Source organism: Bombina bombina, chromosome 10 (assembly GCF_027579735.1).
Source record: "Bombina bombina isolate aBomBom1 chromosome 10, aBomBom1.pri, whole genome shotgun sequence".
NCBI lineage: Eukaryota > Metazoa > Chordata > Amphibia > Anura > Bombinatoridae > Bombina > Bombina bombina.
Genome location: NC_069508.1, coordinates 218,196,057 through 218,219,083, shown reverse-complemented (window position 1 = coordinate 218,219,083; position 23,027 = coordinate 218,196,057). Strand labels below are relative to the sequence as shown.

Here is a 23,027-nt window from a genome sequence, read left to right as displayed (position 1 = left end):
AAGTTCCTGACATTTTTTTGTAGTACTTCATTATGAAAAAAGTAAGAGGGCGCTGTGGATAGCAATAGGATCTTATAACGGATATTTGTCAATACTTGGTATCAGATGCTTTATTTGAGTAAAGCATCTGATACCATCAAATATGAATTGATATTTAAATGTATCAAAATGTTTGTTCAAATGATTAAAACAACTTGTGAAACTTTGTTGTATTTATTTAGCTACTAAGAATTCTTATCCCTAGTTAAAGCTTTACACCGGTTATAAATAGATCTTCCAAAGAGAGTTTTATACTCAGATCATTTGAAAAGTATTTCTATGCTCTAACAGTCTTAAATAAAGATGTGTAACTCATGAAACTTATATCACATATGTTCTTGTGTCTTAATTTATGATCTTCATTATATCATATGGTTCTTAGAAACAACCTCATATATAATATTGATACACTTCCAAAATAGAAATAGTTGAAATATTTATTTTACCTCTGTATAAAACTGCACTTTTTCTATATATGCACATAAAAAATTTCCAAGTCAGAAAAACACATTTAGTTTGGCCAAATTAGAGAAGCACATACATATATATATATATATATATATATATATATATATATATAATATATATATATATATATATATATATATATATATATATATATATATATATATGTTTTAAGAAAAAAAGAAAATATGTGAGACCGTATCGCCCCCACTGTTTCCCTATTTCCAGCACCAGAGCATAAGATCTACTATGTCTTAACTGTTGTAATAGTGATAGTAACAGCCACTAAATATGGTTCCCCAAAGACTCCTAAACAACTTAAGCAATTATATATAGTCACAATATTACAAAGTGAGATCGATACATTTATATACTAAGTGATTATATTATTGCTACAAGAGATATCACAGACATATAATACAAAGATTCTAAATGTGGGCCCACTTGAAACAATCGGTATACCAAAAGAAGTCAGCTGACTGCAAAAAAGAGAGTTCCTTTATAAGGGTAATTTTTATAAAGTTCCACACAGCTTGTTTAGTAAATTGTGCACCACATTTCTTTACTTTGTTTCAATCTCCAGTGGGAGATTATGGCAAGGTATTTAACACTCACAGGTATTTATATTCCAACAGTAGATATGTCGTAGGTATATGCAGAAAACCGAGTCATTGTCGCTTGTCTCAAACGCTCAACTTGTATTGCATGCAAACAAACGCCTCACCAGGTAGGCTTGTATTACTCCTCCCTGCTTATTATTTAAAGCAAGTTTGGAATGCAGCTTAATCTTATCCTGCGCTTACCTTGATGGGAGATCCTCAATGCGTTTGCTTCTACTTACTAGACCGCTGTAGTCGGTAACCTCCGTTCCGTTGCTGTGGCGGTTTCCCCTCCGTGAGTGTACCTGCTACTCAACCACTCCTGTGATTCAATATCCCTGGTTAGCCAACAACATAGAGGGTACAGCTGTTACCCTCACAGAAACTGATTGCATCTAGTGACGCGCGTTTCACCCTCATTGGTGTGTCAAGAACAGGGCTTCATCCGGCTTGTTTCTCATTCGTCAGTTACCTGACTTTTAAACCATACAATTTCTCTGCCCATACAGGTGAAATGAAAAAGATATCTTAGTATATGTTCATTCATATATCCAATCTGCTGTTTGTTTAAGGAGTTATTTAAGTCTTTTAAACCGTACAATTTCCGTACAAATTATGTTGGGAAAACCTATAGGGAGCTCAAGGAATGCATCAAAGAGCATAAAAGGGATATACCAAATGAAATTAAAACTAGTAGTGTAGCCTGACATTTTAAAAAAAATCATGAAAGTAATGAACATAAACTAAAGTTCTTAGGTCTAGAAAAGGCTGACCTGTCCATCAGAGGGGGCAACCTTGATAACTTACTCCTACAAAAGGAGTGTAGGTGGATATTTGACTTAAAGGCTTTAAAACCTCATGGGCTAAATGAAGAAATAAATTACGCCCCATTCTTATAATAACTGTATGTATATATATTAACTTAGGAATCTGTCAACAACATCCCCAAATTATTATGAACTTACTAACATGTTGTATTCTAAGTCTGATGAAAATAAATGAATTTAGCGTATATAATTTTAAGAAAAACTTTATAATAAAATATGGGTTCATTTCTCAATATCTATTTCTAAAATATTGTATAAGCATCTAAAATACTAAATATACTTTTTTGATTTGTTGGAATTATTAATATGTTGATATTTCTTATAAATATATACGATTGTAAGACTGTATAGGATTATAAATGTAAAAATGCATCTTTAGACTTAAATAACTCCTTAAACAAACAGCAGATTGGATATATGAATGAACATATACGAAGATATCTTTTTCATTTCACCTGTATGGGTCGGAGAAATTGTACGGTTTAAAAGTCAGGTAACTGACGAATGAGAAACAAGCCGGATGAAGCCCTGTTCTTGAGACACCAATGAGGGTGAAACGCGTGTCGCTAGATGCAATCAGTTTCTGTGAGGGTAACAGCTGTACCCTCTATGTTGTTGGCTAACCGGAGATATTGAATCACAAGAGTGGTTGAGTAGCAGGTACACTCACGGAGGGGAAACCGCCACAGCGGCGGAACGGAACAGAGGTTACCGACTACAGCGGTCTAGTAAGCAAACGCATTGAGGATCTCCAATCAAGGTAAGCGCAGGATAAGATTAAGCTGCGTTCCAAACTTGCTTGAAATAATAAGCAGGGAGGAGTAATACAAGCCTACCTGGTGAGGCGTTTGTTTGCATGCAATACAAGTTGAGCGTTTGAGACAAGTGACAATGACTCGGTTTTCTGCATATACCTACGACATAACTAAAGCTGTGACTGTTGGAATATAAATACCTGTGAGTGTTAAATACCTTGCCATAATCTCCCACTGAAGATTGAAACAAAGTAAAGAAATGTGGTGCATAATTTACTAAACATGCTGTGTGGAACTTTATAAAAATTACCCATATAAAGGAACTCTCTTTTTTGCAGTCAGCTGACTTCTTTCGGTATACCGATTGTTTCAAGTGGGCCCACATTTAGAATCTTTGTATTATATGTCTGTGATATCTCTTGTAGCAATAATATAATCACTTAGTATATAAATGTATCAATCTCTCTTTGTAATATTGTGACTATATATAATTACTTAAGTTGTTTAGGAGTCTTTGGGGAACCATATTTAGTGGCTGTTACTATCACTATTACAACAGTTAAGACATAGTAGATCTTATGCTCTGGTGCTGGAAATAGGGAAACAGTGGGGGCGATACGGTCTCACATATTTTCTTTTTTTCTTAAAACAATTTATGCTAATTTTCCCCCATGCACAATTTTTCCTGATAAATACTGGAATAATCAGGGAATTAAATGAGCGGGTCACATATATATGAGTAGTGCAATTAGTTGCTATCATAAAACTATATATATATCGCAGACATGCTTAGCATCCAGTATCCCATGTAGGTCCTGTGTTAATTTAATGAATTCTAATTGAGTTGTTTTTTATAGCTTGAGTATGCAATATGTATTTACAAGTGTATTTGGAGAATTGTTATGAAACTTTTTATGTTTTCTTGCGTGTCTATTGGGTGAGTGGTGTGGGTGTATATTGTTTGTATCGTTGCTATGACACCCTTTTGGCGGTTTTTTTCACTGGTTGGGGGTGGGTCCTATGTCTCATTGGTGTTTGCTTGTATAAATGAATGCATTCTTCATATGTTCTCTGTCTGAGGGAGGGGATTCGGTCCCCGAAAAGTCACAAATAAAACTATATATGTAAAGGACCAGAGAGTGTGGCCTTCCATTTATATTATATATATATATATATGTATATATATATACATACATATACATACACACATATATATACATACATATATGCACACATATACATACATATATAGATATATACACATATACACACACACATATATATATATATATATATATATATATACACACACACACATATACATATATATATATATATACATATATACACACACACATATACATATATACATACATATATGCCTTGCAAACATTAGTTAAATATTATTAACCCCTAATCTGCCGGCCCTAACATCGCCGCCACCTACCTACATTTATTAACCCCTAATCTGCTGCCCCCAACGTCGCCGCCACTATATTAAAGTTATAAACCCCTAAACCTAAGTCTAACCCTAACACCCCCTAACTTAAATATAATTTAACTAAATCGAAATAAATATTCCTATAATTAACTAAATTATTCCTATTTAAAACTAAATACTTACCTATAAAATAAATCCTAAAATAGCTACAATATAACTAATAGTTACATTGTAGCTATCTTAGGATTTATTTTTATTTTACAGGCAAGTTTGTATTTATTTTAACTAGGTAGAATAGTTTTTAAATAGTTATTAACTATTTAATAACTACCTAGCTAAAATAAAGACAAATTTACCTGTAAAATAAAACCTAACCTAAGTTACACTAACACCTAACACTACAATATAATTAAATAAATTAACTAAATTAAATACAATTACCAAAATTAAATTAGCTAAAGTACAAACCCCCCCCCCCACTAAATTACAGAAAATAATAAACAAATTACAGATATTTAAACTAATTACACCTAATCTAATAGCCCTATGAAAATTAAAAAAAAACACCCCCAAAATAAAAAAAAACCCTAGCCTAAACTACCAATAGCCCTTAAAAGGGCCTTTTGCGGGGCATTGCCTCAAAGTAATTAGCTCTTTTACCTGTAAAAAAAAAAAATACAAACAACCCCCCCCCAACAGTAAAACCCACCACCCACACAACCAACCCCACAAATAATATACTATCTAAAAAAACCTAAGCTCCCCATTGCCCTGAAAAGGGCATTTGGATGGGCATTGCCCTTAAAAGGGCAGTTAGCTCTTTTGCCACCCAAAGTCCCTAACCTAAAAATAAAACCCACCCAATACACCCTTAAAAAAAGACACCTAACACTAACCCCCTGAAGATCGACTTACCGGGAGACGTCTTCATTCAAGCTGGGCGAAGTGGTCCTCCAGACGGGCAGAAGTCTTCATCCAGACGGGATCTTCTATCTTCATCCATCCAGCGCGGAGCGGGTCCATCTTCAAGACATCCGACGCAGAGCATCCTCTTCATCCGAATTCTTCTTACTGAATGAAGGTACTTTTTAAGTGATGTCATCCAAGATGGCGTCCCTTAGATTATGATTGGCTGATCTAGCAGCCGATCGGAATTAAGGTAGAAAAAATCCTATTGGCTGATCCCATTCAGTAAGAAGAATTCGGATGAAGAGGATGCTCTGCGTCGGATGTCTTGAAGATGGACCCGCTCCGCGCTGGATGGATGAAGATAGAAGATCCCGTCTGGATGAAGACTTCTGCCCGTCTGGAGGACCACTTCGCCCAGCTTGGATGAAGACTTCTCCCGGCTTCATTGAGGACTTCGGCCCGGCTTGGATGAAGACGTCTCCCGGTAAGTCTATCTTCAGGTGGTTAGTATTAGGTTTTTTTAAGGGTGTATTGGGGGTTTTTATTTTTAGGTTAGGGACTTTGGGCGGCAAAAAAAAGAACTGACCTTTAAAGGGCATTGCCCATCCAAATGCCCTTTTCAGGGCAATGGGGAGCTTAGTTTTTTTTTAGATAGTATTTTATTTGGGGGGTTGGTTGTGTGGGTGGTGGGTTTTACTGTTGGGGGGGTTGTTTGTATTATTTTTTTTTACAGGTAAAAGAGCTGATTACTTTGGGGCAATGCCCTGTAAAAGGCCCTCTTAAGGGCTATTGGTAGTTTAGTTTAGGCTAGTTTTTTTTTTATTTTGATAGGGCTATTAGATTAGGTGTAATTAGTTTAAATATCTGTAATTTGTTTATTATTTTCTGTAATTTAGTGGGGGGGGGTTGTACTTTAGCTAATTTAATTTTTTTTTAATTTAGTTAATTTATTTAATTATATTGTAGTGTTAGGTGTTAGTGTAACTTAGGTTAGGTTTTATTTTACAGGTAAATTTTATTTATTTTAACTAGGTTGTTATTAAATAGTTAATAGCTATTTAATAACTATTCTACCTTGTTAAAATAAATACAAACTTGCCTGTAAAATAAAAATAAACCCTAAAATAGCTACAATGTAACTATTAGTTATATTGTAGCTAGCTAAAGGTTTATTTTATAGGTAAGTATTTAGTTTTAAATAGGAATAATTTAGTTAATGATAGAAACATTTATTTAGATTTATTTGAATTATATTTAAGATAGTGGGTGTTAGGGTTAGACTTAGGTTTAGGGGTTAATGACGTTGTGGGCGGCAGATTAGGGGTTAATAAATGTAGGTAGGTGGCGGCGATGTTAGGGCCGGCAGATTAGGGGGTTAATAATATTTAACTAATATTTGCGAGGCGGGAGTGCGGCTGTTTAGGGGTTAATATGTTTATTATAGTGGCGGCGAAGTTGGGGGCGGCAGATTAGGGGTTAATATGTTTATTATAGTGGCGGCGACGTTGGGGGCGGCAGATTAGGGGATAATAAATATAATGTAGGTGGCAGCGGTGTCCGAAGTGGCAGATTAGGGGTTAAAATTTTTATTTTAGTGTTTGCGATGCGGGATGGCCTCGGTTTAGGGGTTAATAGGTAGTTTATGGGTATTAGTGTACTTTTTAGCACTTTAGTTATGAGTTTTCTGTTACAGCGTTGTACCATAAAACTCTTAACTACTGACTTTTAAATGCGTTAGGACTCTTGACAGGTTATGGTGTACCGCTCACTTTTTGGCCTCCCAGGACAGACTCGTAATACCGGCGCTATGGAAGTTCCACAGAAAAAAAAGACTTGACGAAGTTTACGTAAGTCGTTTTGCGGTAAGGCCAAAGAAGTGTGCGGTACACCTAAACCTGCAAGACTCGTAATAGCAGCGGGCGTAAAAAAGCAGCGTTAGGACCTCTTAACGCTGCTTTTTTACCCTAACGCACAACTCGTAAACTAGCCGAAAGTATGCCCCCTCAGAGTTAATATGGGATATAATGTCCCGGAGCACGCTCCAAATAGTTTTGTAAGCCACTTAGGGGTAGTCAAACAGTCACACATAAAAACCTTTTCTTTAGGTGATGCGGGATGGGTTTTTAATGTCCCGGTCTTACCGTAACTTTTTAATTCAGACAAATCACCCTCTGTCTAGCGGTCTTTCGACCCGCCTGTTTGTACCTTACTGTGTGAAGTTGTGAATCCTTTTCCTCAAACGGCTTGCTTAGTAGTTTCCTCAGACCTTCAGTCACTGTTTGTTGACCCGCCAAATCAGGTAGCGGTTAGTTTTTTCAAATTCCGTGATTTGTCTGAATTAAAAAGTTACAGTAAAACCCATCCCGCATCACCTAAAGAAAAGGTTTTTATGCGTGACTGTTTGACTACCCCTAAGTGGCTTACAAAATTATTTGGAGCGCGTTCCGGGACATTATAACCCATTTTAACTCTCAGAGGTTGCATACTTTGCAATCTATACTTTTAAGGAAATACTGCAGTATTTTTATATGTTCTGAAACTGGATATATGTTCTGAAACTGGATATATGTTTTTTTCTGACTTGGGAAAATTTTATGTGCATATATAACCCATTTTAACTCCGGGACATTATAACCCATTTTAACACTCAGAGGTGGCATACATTGCAATCTATACTTTTAAGGAAATACTGCAGTATTTTTATATGTTCTGAAACCGGATATATGTGTTTTTCTGACTTGGGAAGATTTATGCATATATAACCCATTTTAACTCCGGGACATTATAACCCATTTTAACACTCAGAGGTGGCATACATTGCAATCTATACTTTTAAGGAAATACTGCAGTATTTTTATATGTTCTGAAACCGGATATATGTATGTAAATAGATAGAGAGATAGATTAAAAAAAAAAAAAAAAAATGTTTTATGTGCTTCTCTAACTTGGGCAAACTATGTGGTTTTTTTGACTTGGGAAAATTTTATGTGCATATATAGAAAAAGTGCCGTTTTTTATATACAGAGGTAAAATAAATATTTCTACTATTTCTATTTTGGAAGTGTATCAATATTATATATGAGGTCTAAACAAATTATTTCTAAGAACCATATGATATAATGAAGATCATAAATTAAGACACAAGATCATATGTGATATAAGCGACAATGACTCAGTTTTCTGCATATACCTACGACATAACTACTGTTGGAATATAAATACCTGTGAGTGTTAAATACCTTGCCATAATCTCCCACTGAAGATTGAAACAAAGTAAAGAAATGTGGTGCACAATTTACTAAACAAGCTGTGTGGAACTTTATAAAAATTACCCTTATAAAGGAACTCTCTTTTTTGCAGTCAGCTGACTTCTTTCGGTATACCGATTGTTTCAAGTGGGCCCACATTTAGAATCTTTGTATTATATGTCTGTGATATCTCTTGTAGCAATAATATAATCACTTAGTATATAAATGTATCAATCTCTCTTTGTAATATTGTGACTATATATAATTACTTAAGTTGTTTAGGAGTCTTTGGGGAACCATATTTAGTGGCTGTTACTATCACTATTACAACAGTTAAGACATAGTAGATCTTATGCTCTGGTGCTGGAAATAGGGAAACAGTGGGGGCGATACGGTCTCACATATTTTCTTTTTTTCTTAAAACATATATATATATATATATATATATATATATATATATATATATATATATGTATGTGCTTCTCTAATTTGGCCAAACTAAATGTGTTTTTCTGACTTGGAAATTTTTTATGTGCATATATAGAAAAAGTGCAGTTTTATACAGAGGTAAAATAAATATTTCAACAATTTCTATTTTGGAAGTGTATCAATATTATATATGAGGTTGTTTCTAAGAACCATATGATATAATGAAGATCATAAATTAAGACACAAGAACATATGTGATATAAGTTTCATGAGTTACACATCTTTATTTAAGACTGTTAGAGCATAGAAATACTTTTCAAATGATCTGAGTATAAAACTCTCTTTGGAAGATCTATTTATAACCGGTGTTAAGCTTTAACTAGGGATAAGAATTCTTAGTAGCTAAATAAATACAACAAAGTTTCACAAGTTGTTTTAATCATTTGAAGAAACATTTTCATACATTTAAATATCGATTCATATTTGATGCTTTACTTGAGTAAAGCATCTGATACCAAGTATTGACAAATATCCATTATAAGATCGTATTGCTATCCACAGCGCCCTCTTACTTTTTCATAATTAATTTCTAACAAACACTTATCGAGGAAGGAGATAAGTATTTGTGAGTGGCATATATAGGATAAGAGTATAGTGATTGCGCTATTGTATAACTACCCTGAATTTTTTTGTAGTACCCCACTCCAGTTTTTCTGTTAAACCTGCCACTCAGGGGAAGGGCCGTGCCGTATGGATAGAGGCCGACTTCTGTGTATAAAGTGCTAGCCACAGCGGTACTTCATTGCTCCAGTCATATCCAAAGATGGACTGATCGTGATTCCCTGCTTCATTAGAATGACGATTTTATGTTCTGCTCCTGCGCTGCTGTTAGCTGATCTGTGAGCTGGAACGTTTTGAAAATGCATAAATATTTGTATGATTTTTTTATTCAGCTGAACTTTGCTGCTTTTTCACTTTGAGGTTACCAATACAGAAAAGCTGGAAAAATTCAAAGTGAAACAGCAGCAAAGTTCAGCTGAATAAAAAAAATCATACAAATATTTATGTATTTTCAAAACATTCCAGCTCACAGATCAGCTAACAGCAGCGCAGCAGCAGAATCGGAGCAAGACGATCTCTATTATACTCAGTGTATAATAGAGCTATGCACTCCGCAGCCAGGAAATCACTGAGAGGGACAAGTCTACCACTCACCTCCACTGATTGCGCATCCGTGACCTTGTAAGTTGGTGACTGGCTAAGCAGAATATGGCCATATTGTGTGACCAATATCCCAATTTTAATATAAAGGCATGGGTATTTTTTTCAGGCAAATTGCAGCATTTAAAATGTTTATTTGCAAGTGGATGTTTTGTGTAAATATTTGGTCTCATTAGCAGCACTCCCAAAGATGTATTTAAACTTTTTTTAAGGTGTAAACTTTGTGGATTTGTGTGTATGTATATTTTTTACACTGTGATGCCACTTTTTTAGTTACAGCTACCTAGTAGCGTTTTGAACCTCCTTTAGCCTTCAAAACAGCCTGAGTTTTTCTAGGCATGGATTCTACAAGATACTTAAGACGTTGTAGAGGTATTGTGTACTATGCAGACATGAGTGTGTCACACAACTCCTGGAGATTCAACAGAGGTGTAGGAGCTCATTCCAAAGATATTCAATAGGATTGAGATCCGGGGAATGAGCAGGCCACTGCAGCAAATATGTCATTGTCATGTTCCAGGAACCATCCCATAGTGATGCAGGCTTTGTGCACCGGAGCATTAACCATCTGCCTGAAGATAAACTGTCTACATGAACAGATGCACTTGGTCAGCAATTATGTTTACATATGCTGGATCTAGGGGTATCAATGGACTTAACGTGCGCCAGGAAAACATTCCCCACACCATAACATTGCCCCCACCACCTTGCACAGTTTTCATCAGACATGAGGGGTCCATGAATTCATGCTGTTTTCGCCAAATTCGGAGCTTGCCATCAACATCACACACTAGGAACTTTGACTCATCAGATCAAGCTACTTTTTTTCCAGTCTTCGATGGTCCAGTGCTGGTGTTGTTGAGCCAACAGAAGGTGTCCTCTCTTGTTCTTCTCTCATAACAATAGCACACGACGTGGCCGCTGGCTGTTGTAGCCCATCCGCGACAAGGTGCGCCTAGTGGAGCGTTACAATAGGTTTTTCTCCTCACCAAGGTTGAATTCTGATGTGAGTTTGTGAAACTATGACCTGTCTGTTTGCTTGTACAAGTCTAGCCATCCTCCTCTGACTTCTCTTATCAACAAGCATTTTTCTTCCACAGGACTGCTGATTCTCAATACACCCTTGAAACTGTGGTTCGTGAAAAGTTCAGGAGTACTGCCAATTGAGATACGCTTAGTCCAGCACGTCTTACACCTACTGTCATGTCCAAAGTCCATTAGATCACTGCTCTTCCCCATTTTCGTACGCTTAACTGATATTAGGAAGGTTGCTCTGCTGTGGCAACGTGACTTGCAATGTAGTGAAACAACCCATTTGTGTGCACAGCAGTGGGCTGTACCTAAAAAAGTGGTCAATATGTGTATGTATTTGTGCACACTGCTGCCAGATGGCTAAAGACACGTGCATGCTCCTGAGCTCCCCTAGGATTACTCTTTAACAAAGGGAACCATGAGAATGAAGAAAAATTGAGAACAGCCGTAAACTGGAGAGTTGTTTAAAATGTCATGCTCTATCTAATCTAATATTGACATCACTGAAAAATGTGTTTATTAAAGGAACAGTAAAGTAACTGGTTACAATCAATAGACATAGCTACAGTAAGCACAGACATTTTAAATAATCCAGAATCAACAACTATAAATAATGTGCTTATTTGTATTTTTTATTTGAACATAAAGGAGCACAAAAAGTAAAGTGCATTGCTGCCTCAGAGCTCACTTTAACTGTGTGTTTAACCCCGGAAGTCTTACAAGTATTATAAATACCATAAACATTTCAGTTTCATTTCTACCCAAAGCTACAGTTCATTGTTATTATTATCCAAACTAGAGAGAACCTATTTACACTGAAGTTGAAGCTAACAGGAAGTGGAACTGGAAGAAAGACTACAAAAACGTGGGTATAGCAAAACCTCAATTAAGAAAGCTAAAAAAAGAGCCTGCACAACCACAAGAAAGGAATTATTACAACAACCAGACTTATGACATACAATTCCAATAGTAAACAAATCATTGGAACATTCTGCAATCTGACACTATATTGAAACAACTTCTTGGTAACAAAGTGGATGTGAGCTATAGAAGAAGTCATCATGACATACAATTCCAATAGTAAAACAAATCATTGGAACATTCTGCAATCTGACACTATACTGAAACAACTTCTTGGTAACAAAGTGGATGTGAGCTATAGAAGAAGTCATCATGACATACAATTCCAATAGTAAAACAAATCATTGGAACATTCTGCAATCTGACACTATATTGAAACAACTTCTTGGTAACAAAGTGGATGTGAGCTATAGAAGAAGTCATCATGACATACAATTCCAATAGTAAACAAATCATTGGAACATTCTGCAATCTGACACTATATTGAAACAACTTCTTGGTAACAAAGTGGATGTGAGCTATAGAAGAAGTCATCATGACATACAATTCCAATAGTAAACAAATCATTGGAACATTCTGCAATCTGACACTATATTGAAACAACTTCTTGGTAACAAAGTGGATGTGAGCTATAGAAGAAGTCATCATGACATACAATTCCAATAGTAAACAAATCATTGGAACATTCTGCAATCTGACACTATATTGAAACAACTTCTTGGTAACAAAGTGGATGTGAGCTATAGAAGAAGTCATCATGACATACAATTCCAATAGTAAACAAATCATTGGAACATTCTGCAATCTGACACTATATTGAAACAACTTCTTGGTAACAAAGTGGATGTGAGCTATAGAAGAAGTCATCATGACATACAATTCCAATAGTAAACAAATCATTGGAACATTCTGCAATCTGACACTATATTGAAACAACTTCTTGGTAACAAAGTGGATGTGAGCTATAGAAGAAGTCATCATGACATACAATTCCAATAGTAAACAAATCATTGGAACATTCTGCAATCTGACACTATACTGAAACAACTTCTTGGTAACAAAGTGGATGTGAGCTATAGAAGAAGTCATCATGACATACAATTCCAATAGTAAACAAATCATTAGAACATTCTGCAATCTGACACTATATTGAAACAACTTCTTGGTAACAAAGTGGATGTGAGCTATAGAAGAAGTCAACATTTAAAAGATCTGGTTAGTCCCAGTCACTTTGAAGAAAAGAGAAGAAAGACCAATACAAAAAGTGTACGTGGCTCTCATCCATGTGGCACATGCTGTAGTTGCAAACATATGGTTAAGATTTCCAAAATACAGGATAGATTTGGTAAATCGCATGACATCAAAACTTACATTAGTTGTAACTCATCAGGAGTCATATATATGATTAAATGTGGGTGTCCGAAGATCTATATCGGAATGACGACTCGCAAGCTACGTACACGTTTACAAGAACACCTTCGAAACATTAACAACGCGGCTAAAGATCTACAAGACAAGAAAAATATAACTTCTGTTGCTTATCATTTTTTGAAGTACCATCAATGCAAAAGTGGCCCACTCACTTGTGCAGGGATCCAAAAAAATCAATTTGGGAATAAGAGGAGGTGATTTATCCAAAAGCCTTCCACAACAAGAAAGTAGATGGATTTTTCAAGTGAATTCAGTCCGACCAGCAGGACTAAATGAACATAATAATTATTTTACATATTTATAATAGTACATTAATTCCGCATCATGAATAATACACACAACAAATAAATACACATATACAAGTTTTAATAAATTAGGGAATGAATGTAAGATCCCATCAAGACTAACATGAGAGTGGACACCACTGTTATAAAAGAGTGGTCAAAATGAGAATATCTTTAGTCTAAGGAATAAATATAAATTTTGATTTACATCTCATAAATCTTTTTAATGAATATTATAGTATTTTCATTTATTTATTAAATATTATACTTATTATATTTACACTTAATTTAGGTATAATTTCATCCAATAATTGATCACAGATACACAATATGTTTTTCACCCCACCCTTATCTTATTTCACGTTTTTGTGCCCCTATAATCACATCTTGTATTTATAAAGATTAAGTTATTTTTATAAAATACCCTGTATTTCACTTAATATTAATTTTGTCACACATTATATATTTTTATACCTTAGTGGATATATTTAAAGGGAACATCAAATCACGGTCATTTATAGTCACCTCTCCAACTATTTTTCTATTCTTAGGTTGTCTAGGTTTAATCAACTCCAACATGGACATAACTAGATTTAGGTTTAGTATTGTTTCTTATATGTCACATTACACTATAGTCACGTTCACCAATGTAGAATTATGATCACTTAATAGCACCAATGAATTTATAACATATTAAAAACTTTTTTCTATATATTAAAAATTTAATTTATTAAATATAATTTTTATTTAATGTTCATCAAAGATTAATTTAATAAGAATTTTTATAAATTACGAAATGTTAATATTTTGAGCTTATTCCAGCTATATCAATTAAACTTTTTATAATATTAGGTTTTTCACTTACTTACATGAGTGTTATCATAACCAAATATAATTCATGTTGTTAAATAAATAACCTCAGCTCTTAATATTCTTCTCCTTATATGCTAGTACACATTCACAATCATGTGTGAAAGTGATGCAATATTTTTTGTATATATATTCATTTATACTTCCATCTAATGTTTTAGAGATCAGTTCTGGTATTCAGTTTTATGTATCAAACTCTGCACGAATAGCAAGCATATTTGTGCATAGATATTAACAATGTTTCTCTTTATCAATAGCGAGGCAGATATGTGTTACACCACTAACAGTTAAATATTTGACGTTTGACAAATCCACTTACATAGACTGAGTTTCTGAATATAAACATTGTATACACATTATCTGTACATCTGGTTTATATACATATGAACTAATGAGGATAGGATCAAGTAATGTACCTAATCGGGATAATCAATCCATTCTATGTTATAACGTTTAAATGTCAAACACACCTTCTCTGATTCGCTGAAAAATCATGACATACCTTGAAGTAGGCGGAGTTATTAGGATTAAATACCCGCCAATCTTTAACCTCCGTAAATCCTTTGAGAAAGCAGAGTTACTCAGCGAAACATGTCAGGGGAGGTTGGGAGATAATGGGCTCCTTATAGTCGTTATTATTTTAATATAGCAGGAAACAAATTAGAATCTTCAAATATTTTTTATACGTTTAACCTAGTCTGGTTTAAAATAATTTTGTCACATCAGTGGCTTAGATCAAACCGTGTATTTCTATCAGCTAAGTGTTACGTATATCCATGATATGGAGTGATAGACAAGAGACTTGTATATATTCTAACAGCACAATGTGGTGCTAATTGGATGCACCTAAACATCTTAGGCAAAAGTTGTGATTCATTTTCAAATCTGGCAGTTGGTATTTTAACGTGACGCTGCAATATAGGAACTGAAGCAGCAGATATGATACATGAATATTTTCCGGTTTATTACTGAGAGTCACATATGTTTGCTACCTAAGCCTAAGATTAAGTACATAATATTATCTCACTGATATGTGGGTGTTACTAAGATACATGCATTTAAACACATAAGGTAATAAGATACATGCATTTAAACACATAAGGTAATAAGATACATGCATTTAAACCATATAAGGCAATAAGATACATGCATTTAAACATAAAAAGCAATAAGATACATGCATTTAAACATAAAAAGCAATAAGATACATGTATTTAAACATATAAGGCAATAAGACACATGTATTTAAACATATAAGGCAATAAGATACATGCATTTAAACATAAAAAGCAATAAGATACATGCATTTAAACACATAAGGCAATAAAATACATGTATTTAAACATATAAGGCAATAAGATACATGTATTTAAACCATATAAGGCAATAAGATACATGTATTTAAACCATATAAGGCAATAAGATACATGCATTTAAACACATAAGGCAATAAGATACATGCATTTAAACATATAAGGCAATAAGATACATGCATTTAAACACATAAGGCAATAAGATACATGCATTTAAACATATAAGGCAATAAGATACATGCATTTAAACACATAAGGCAATAAGATACATGAATTTAAACACATAAGGCAATAAGATACATGCATTTAAACACATAAGGCAATAAAATACATGTATTTAAACATATAAGGCAATAAGATACATGTATTTAAACCATATAAGGCAATAAGATACATGCATTTAAACACATAAGGCAATAAGATACATGCATTTAAACATATAAGGCAATAAGATACATGCATTTAAACATAAAAAGCAATAAGATACATGCATTTAAACATATAAAGGCAATAAGATACATGCATTTAAACATAAAAAGCAATAAGATACATGCATTTAAACATATAAAGGCAATAAGATACATGCATTTAAACATATAAAGGCAATAAGATACATGCATTTAAACATATAAGGCAATAAGATACATGCATTTAAACATATAAAGGCAATAAGATACATGCATTTAAACATATAAAGGCAATAAGATACATGAATTTAAACCATATAAGGCAATAAGATACATGCATTTAAACATAAAAAGCAATAAGATACATGCATTTAAACATATAAAGGCAATAAGATACATGCATTTAAACATAAAAAGCAATAAGATACATGCATTTAAACATATAAAGGCAATAAGATACATGCATTTAAACATATAAAGGCAATTAGATACATGCATTTAAACATATAAAGGCAATAAGATACATGCATTTAAACATATAAGGCAATAAGATAGATGCATTTAAACATAAAAAGCAATAAGATACATGTATTTAAACCATATAAGGCAATAAGATACATGCATTTAAACATATAAGGCAATAAGATACATGCATTTAAACATATAAAGGCAATAAGATACATGCATTTAAACATAAAAAACAATAAGATACATGCATTTAAACATATAAAGGCAATAAGATACATGCATTTAAACATATAAAGGCAATTAGATACATGCATTTAAACATATAAAGGCAATTAGATACATGCATTTAAACATATAAAGGCAATAAGATACATGCATTTAAACACATAAGGCAATAAGATACATGCATTTAAACATATAAGGCAAAAAGATAGATGCATTTAAACATATAAGGCAATAAGATACATGCATTTAAACATAAAAAGCAATAAGATACATGCATTTAAACATAAAAAGCAATAAGATACATGCATTTAAACATATAAAGGCAATAAGATACATGCATTTAAACATATAAGGCAATAAGATACATGAATTTAAACCATATAAGGCAATAAGATACATGCATTTAAACATATAAGGCAATAAGATACATGTATTTAAACCATATAAGGCAATAAGATACATGCATTTAAACATATAAGGCAATAAGATACATGCCTTATAACTAATAATTATCCACATAACCAATAATTATATGTGGTACATTACATTATACCATAATTATCCACATAACTAATAATTATCCACATAACCAATAATTATATGTGGTACATTACATTATACCATAATTATCCACATAACCAATAATTATATGTGGTACATTACATTATACCATAATTATCCACATAACCAATAATTATATGTGGTACATTACATTTTACCATAATTATCCACATAACCAATAATTATATGTGGTACATTACATTATACCATAATTATCCACATAACTAATAATTATCCACATAACCAATAATTATATGTGGTACATTACATTATACCATAATTATCCACATAACTAATAATTATCCACATAACCAATAATTATATGTGGTACATTACATTTTACCATAATTATCCACATAACCAATAATTATATGTGGTACATTACATTATACCATAATTATCCACATAACTAATAATTATCCACATAACCAATAATTATATGTGGTACATTACATTATACCATAATTATCCACATAACTAATAATTATCCACATAACCAATAATTATATGTGGTACATTACATTTTACCATAATTATCCACATAACTAATAATTATCCACATAACCAATAATTATATGTGGTACATTACATTATACCATAATTATCCACATAACCAATAATTATATGTGGTACATTACATTATACCATAATTATCCACATAACCAATAATTATATGTGGTACATTACATTATACCATAATTATCCACATAACTAATAATTATATGTGGTACATTACATTATACCATAATTATCCACATAACTAATAATTATATGTGGTACATTACATTATACCATAATTATCCACATAACCAATAATTATATGTGGTACATTACATTATACCATAATTATCCACATAACTAATAATTATATGTGGTACATTAAATTATACCATAATTATCCACATAACTAATAATTATATGTGGTACATTACATTATACCATAATTATCCACATAACTAATAATTATATGTGGTACATTACATTATACCATAATTATCCACATAACTAATAATTATCCACATAACCAATAATTATATGTGGTACATTACATTATACCATAATTATCCACATAACCAATAATTATATGTGGTACATTACATTATACCATAATTATCCACATAACCAATAATTATATGTGGTACATTACATTTTACCATAATTATCCACATAACTAATAATTATATGTGGTACATTACATTATACCATAATTATCCACATAACTAATAATTATATGTGGTACATTACATTATACCATAATTATCCACATAACTAATAATTATATGTGGTACATTACATTTTACCATAATTATCCACATAACTAATAATTATATGTGGTACATTACATTATACCATAATTATCCACATAACTAATAATTATATGTGGTACATTACATTATACCATTATTATCCACATAACCAATAATTATATGTGGTACATTACATTATACCATAATTATCCACATAACTAATAATTATATGTGGTACATTACAATATACCATAATTATCCACATAACTAATAATTATCCACATAACCAATAATTATATGTGGTACATTACATTATACCATAATTATCCACATAACTAAGTTTTATATGTGGTACATTACATTATACCATAATTATCCACATAACTAATAATTATCCACATAACCAATAATTATATGTGGTACATTACATTATACCATAATTATCCACATAACCAATAATTATATGTGGTACATTACATTATTCTATTATTAACCACATAATCTGTAATTATATGTGGTACATTACATTATACCATTATTATCCACATAACCAATAATTATATGTGGTACATCACATTATACCATTATTATCCACATAACCAATAATTATATGTGGTACATTGCATTATACCATTATTATCCACATAACCAATAATTATATGTGGTACATTGCATTATACCATTATTATCCACATAACTAATAATTATATGTGGTACATTACAATATACCATAATTATCCACATAACCAATAATTATATGTGGTAAATTACATTATACCATAATTATCCACATAACTAATAATTATATGTGGTACATTACATTATACCATAATTATCCACATAACTAATAATTATCCACATAACCAATAATTATATGTGGTACATTACATTATACCATAATTATCCACATAACTAATAATTATCCACATAACCAATAATTATATGTGGTACATTACATTATACCATAATTATCCACATAACCAATAATTATATGTGGTACATTACATTATTCTATTATTAACCACATAATCTGTAATTATATGTGGTACATTACATTATACCATTATTATCCACATAACCAATAATTATATGTGGTACATCACATTATACCATTATTATCCACATAACCAATAATTATATGTGGTACATTACATTATACCATAATTATCCACATAACTAATAATTATATGTGGTACATTACATTATACCATAATTATCCACATAACTAATAATTATCCACATAACCAATAATTATATGTGGTACATTACATTATACCATAATTATCCACATAACCAATAATTATATGTGGTAAATTACATTATTCTATTATTAACCACATAATCTGTAATTATATGTGGTACATCACATTATACCATTATTATCCACATAACCAATAATTATATGTGGTACATTGCATTATACCATTATTATCCACATGACCAATAATTATATGTGGTACATTACATTATACCATAATTATCCACATAACTAATAATTATATGTGGTACATTACATTATACCATAATTATCCACATAACTAATAATTATCCACATAACCAATAATTATATGTGGTACATTACATTATACCATAATTATCCACATAATCAATAATTATATGTGGTACATTACATTATACCATAATTATCCACATAATCAATAATTATATATGTGGTACATTACACCATAATTATCCACATAACTAATAATTATCCACATAACTAATAATTATATGTGGTACATTACATTTTACCATAATTATCCACATAACCAATAATTATATGTGTTACATTACATTATACCATTATTATCCACATAATCAGTAATTATATGTGGTACATTACATTATACCATTATTATCCACATAACCAATAATTATATGCGTTACATTACATTATACCATTATTATCCACATAACCAATAATTATATGTGTTACATTACATTATACCATTATTATCCACATAATCAGTAATTATATGTGGTACATTACATTATACCATAATTATCCACATAACCAATAATTATATGTGTTACATTACATTATACCATTATTATCCACATAACCAATAATTATCCACATAACTGTTGCCTAATATTATTGCCTGATTTTTATTCACCCCGATAACTTTATGTGATAAATTAAATAGAATTAGTCTCTAGACCTGGGATTAACAGTCTATCCTAGATCTAACTCTCATTAGACTAATTAATAACAGAGTTTGGAGTGTTTATCAGAAATCCGGTTATTGGATGTCTACCTGCAACTCTGATTTAAGTGGATACATTCCTGTCGTTTTAAATGTATTGTTTCTCTATCATTTTTAAAGTCCAATAAAAGTTATGTTTTAAATTATTACCCAAACTAGAGAGAACCTATTTACACTGAAGTTGAAGCTAACAGGAAGTGCATTTTTTACACATTGGTACTGATGTATTAAAGAGGCTGAAATGGACAACTCACACAGTGGAGAAGCACAAGACTACATCAAATGAAAGTGTTTGATATTTAAGCAATATTAAGACTAATACATTTTGAAATGCCCCTTTCATACTTTGAATACACTCCTGTTTTGCAGCATCTGTTTAGCCTAGGGTTGCCACCTCAGCCATGCTTTCCTGGACACTTATGAGTTACACATGTTGCAGAGTGTGCAGGGAGGAATACAAATAGATCTGTCCAGAAACACAACACATGTTCCATCCTGCACACCCTGCAACATGTGTAACTCATAAGTGTCCAAAAAAACATGGCTGAGGTGGCAACTCTTGTCTAGTCTCCTGCTCCCTTTTTACAAAGAAGGCTGGAAACAGCCAATCACGGGCTGCGTCATCTGAGCAATTCATGTGCATGAGAATATACTTCAGTACTACTTATCCCAGTGTTTAGAAAGAAGGTAAAGCGTTGGGCAGATCTGTGCACAGTGATGTTAGTGTCATAAACTAAACCAACTGATTTTTCCAGATATTCATATGAAATTAATCTATTATTTTCTTAGGACACGACTTATATTTAAAATTTCTTTATTTTAATTCTCAGACAACTTACTCTTTTGGTTTTGTGAAGCTCTCTCTTGGTCTAACATCGTGACTGCTTAGAGAAGATACGCTCCCTCTTTTCCTCAGCAGACGCGCTGCTTTGTCTTTTGCCAAGTCGGACATTCCTAGGACGATTCAGATTAAAAAAAAATGAAACAACTAATATTTCAATATGATACATATCAGACTCAGAAATTGAAGTAAACACCACAACCTGTACACCTCCATCCTTAGTGCTCATTTTTGGTTCTGGCAAGAATATTTGTTTTTGCAGTCAGTTATTACACAAGTCTAAAAGCTATGGTCTACTCTGATGTCATAGTTCGGCTTTAGAGCAGATGTGCTAATAAAATTACATTATCTCCCCGTATCTATCTAAATCCAGTTGATTGTTCTAGTGCACTGACTATTTTAAAGACTCATGGACTGAGAAAATAAAAGTATTATTCAATAATATTACATATTGGGTTCTCCGAAGAGAGAAGCGCTCTACCAGGAATAAACAACAGCTCGTTAGCTAGTTCTATGGCGATTTACCACCCGGAAGCAGCCTCTTTTAGACCAGTGTGCTTTTCACAGAGGAAAACTTTTCTGAAGTATATCAGTCTGATCCCGCCATGCAAGGTCAGTCCAGCCCCGAAATACCAGGCAATTCTCCTCTGAACAAGGAACATGACAACCCCAGATGATCGTTTCTGCCTCCTATGGGCCTCGTCAGTGAGGTGCAGCCACATTCCTCTAGGCTCACTGGGCAGGGAGTCCACGTCTGTTTTCCCCCATCACCCATAGGGAGACCTCCCCAGGGTGATTTATAATTTGCATATTGGGTTCTCCGAAGAGAGAAGCACTCTACCAGGAACGAACAACAGCTCATTAGCTAGTTGTATGGTGATTTACCACCCGGAAGCAGCCTCTTTTAGACCAGAGTGCTTTTCACAGAGGAAAACTTTCCTGAAGTATATCAGTCTGATCCCGCCATGCAAGGTCAGTCCAGCCCCGAAATACCAGGCAATTCTCCTCTGAACAAGGAACATGACAACCCCAAACGATCGTTTCAGCCTCCTAAGGGCCTCGTCAGTGAGGTGCAGCCACATTCCTCTAGGCACACTGGGCAGGGAGTCTACGTCTGTTTTCCCCCATCACCCATAGGGAGACCTCCCCAGGGTGATTTATAATTTGCATATTGGGTTCTCCGAAGAGAGAAGCGCTCTACCAGGAATGAACAACAGCTCATTAGCTAGTTCTATGGCGATTTACCACCTGGAAGCAGCATCTTTTAGACCAGTGTGCTTTTCACAGAGATTGGAGAACCCAATATTCAATAATATTACTTTAGCCAGTAAATCATTAAAGGGTTAT

General features: G+C 32.9%; 1 protein-coding gene across 1 annotated transcript in view; it reads right to left on the bottom strand.

Annotated features, from left to right (window-relative positions):
• Window positions 1–21,791, bottom strand: part of DYNLT5 (dynein light chain Tctex-type family member 5) — a 32,409-nt gene extending 10,618 nt beyond the window's left edge. The window contains exon 1 of the mRNA XM_053693094.1: window positions 21,679–21,791. Within this exon, the coding sequence (XP_053549069.1) occupies window positions 21,679–21,791 (113 nt within the window). The remainder of the gene's footprint in view (window positions 1–21,678) is intronic.
• Between the last annotated feature and the right edge of the window lie 1,236 nt (window positions 21,792–23,027).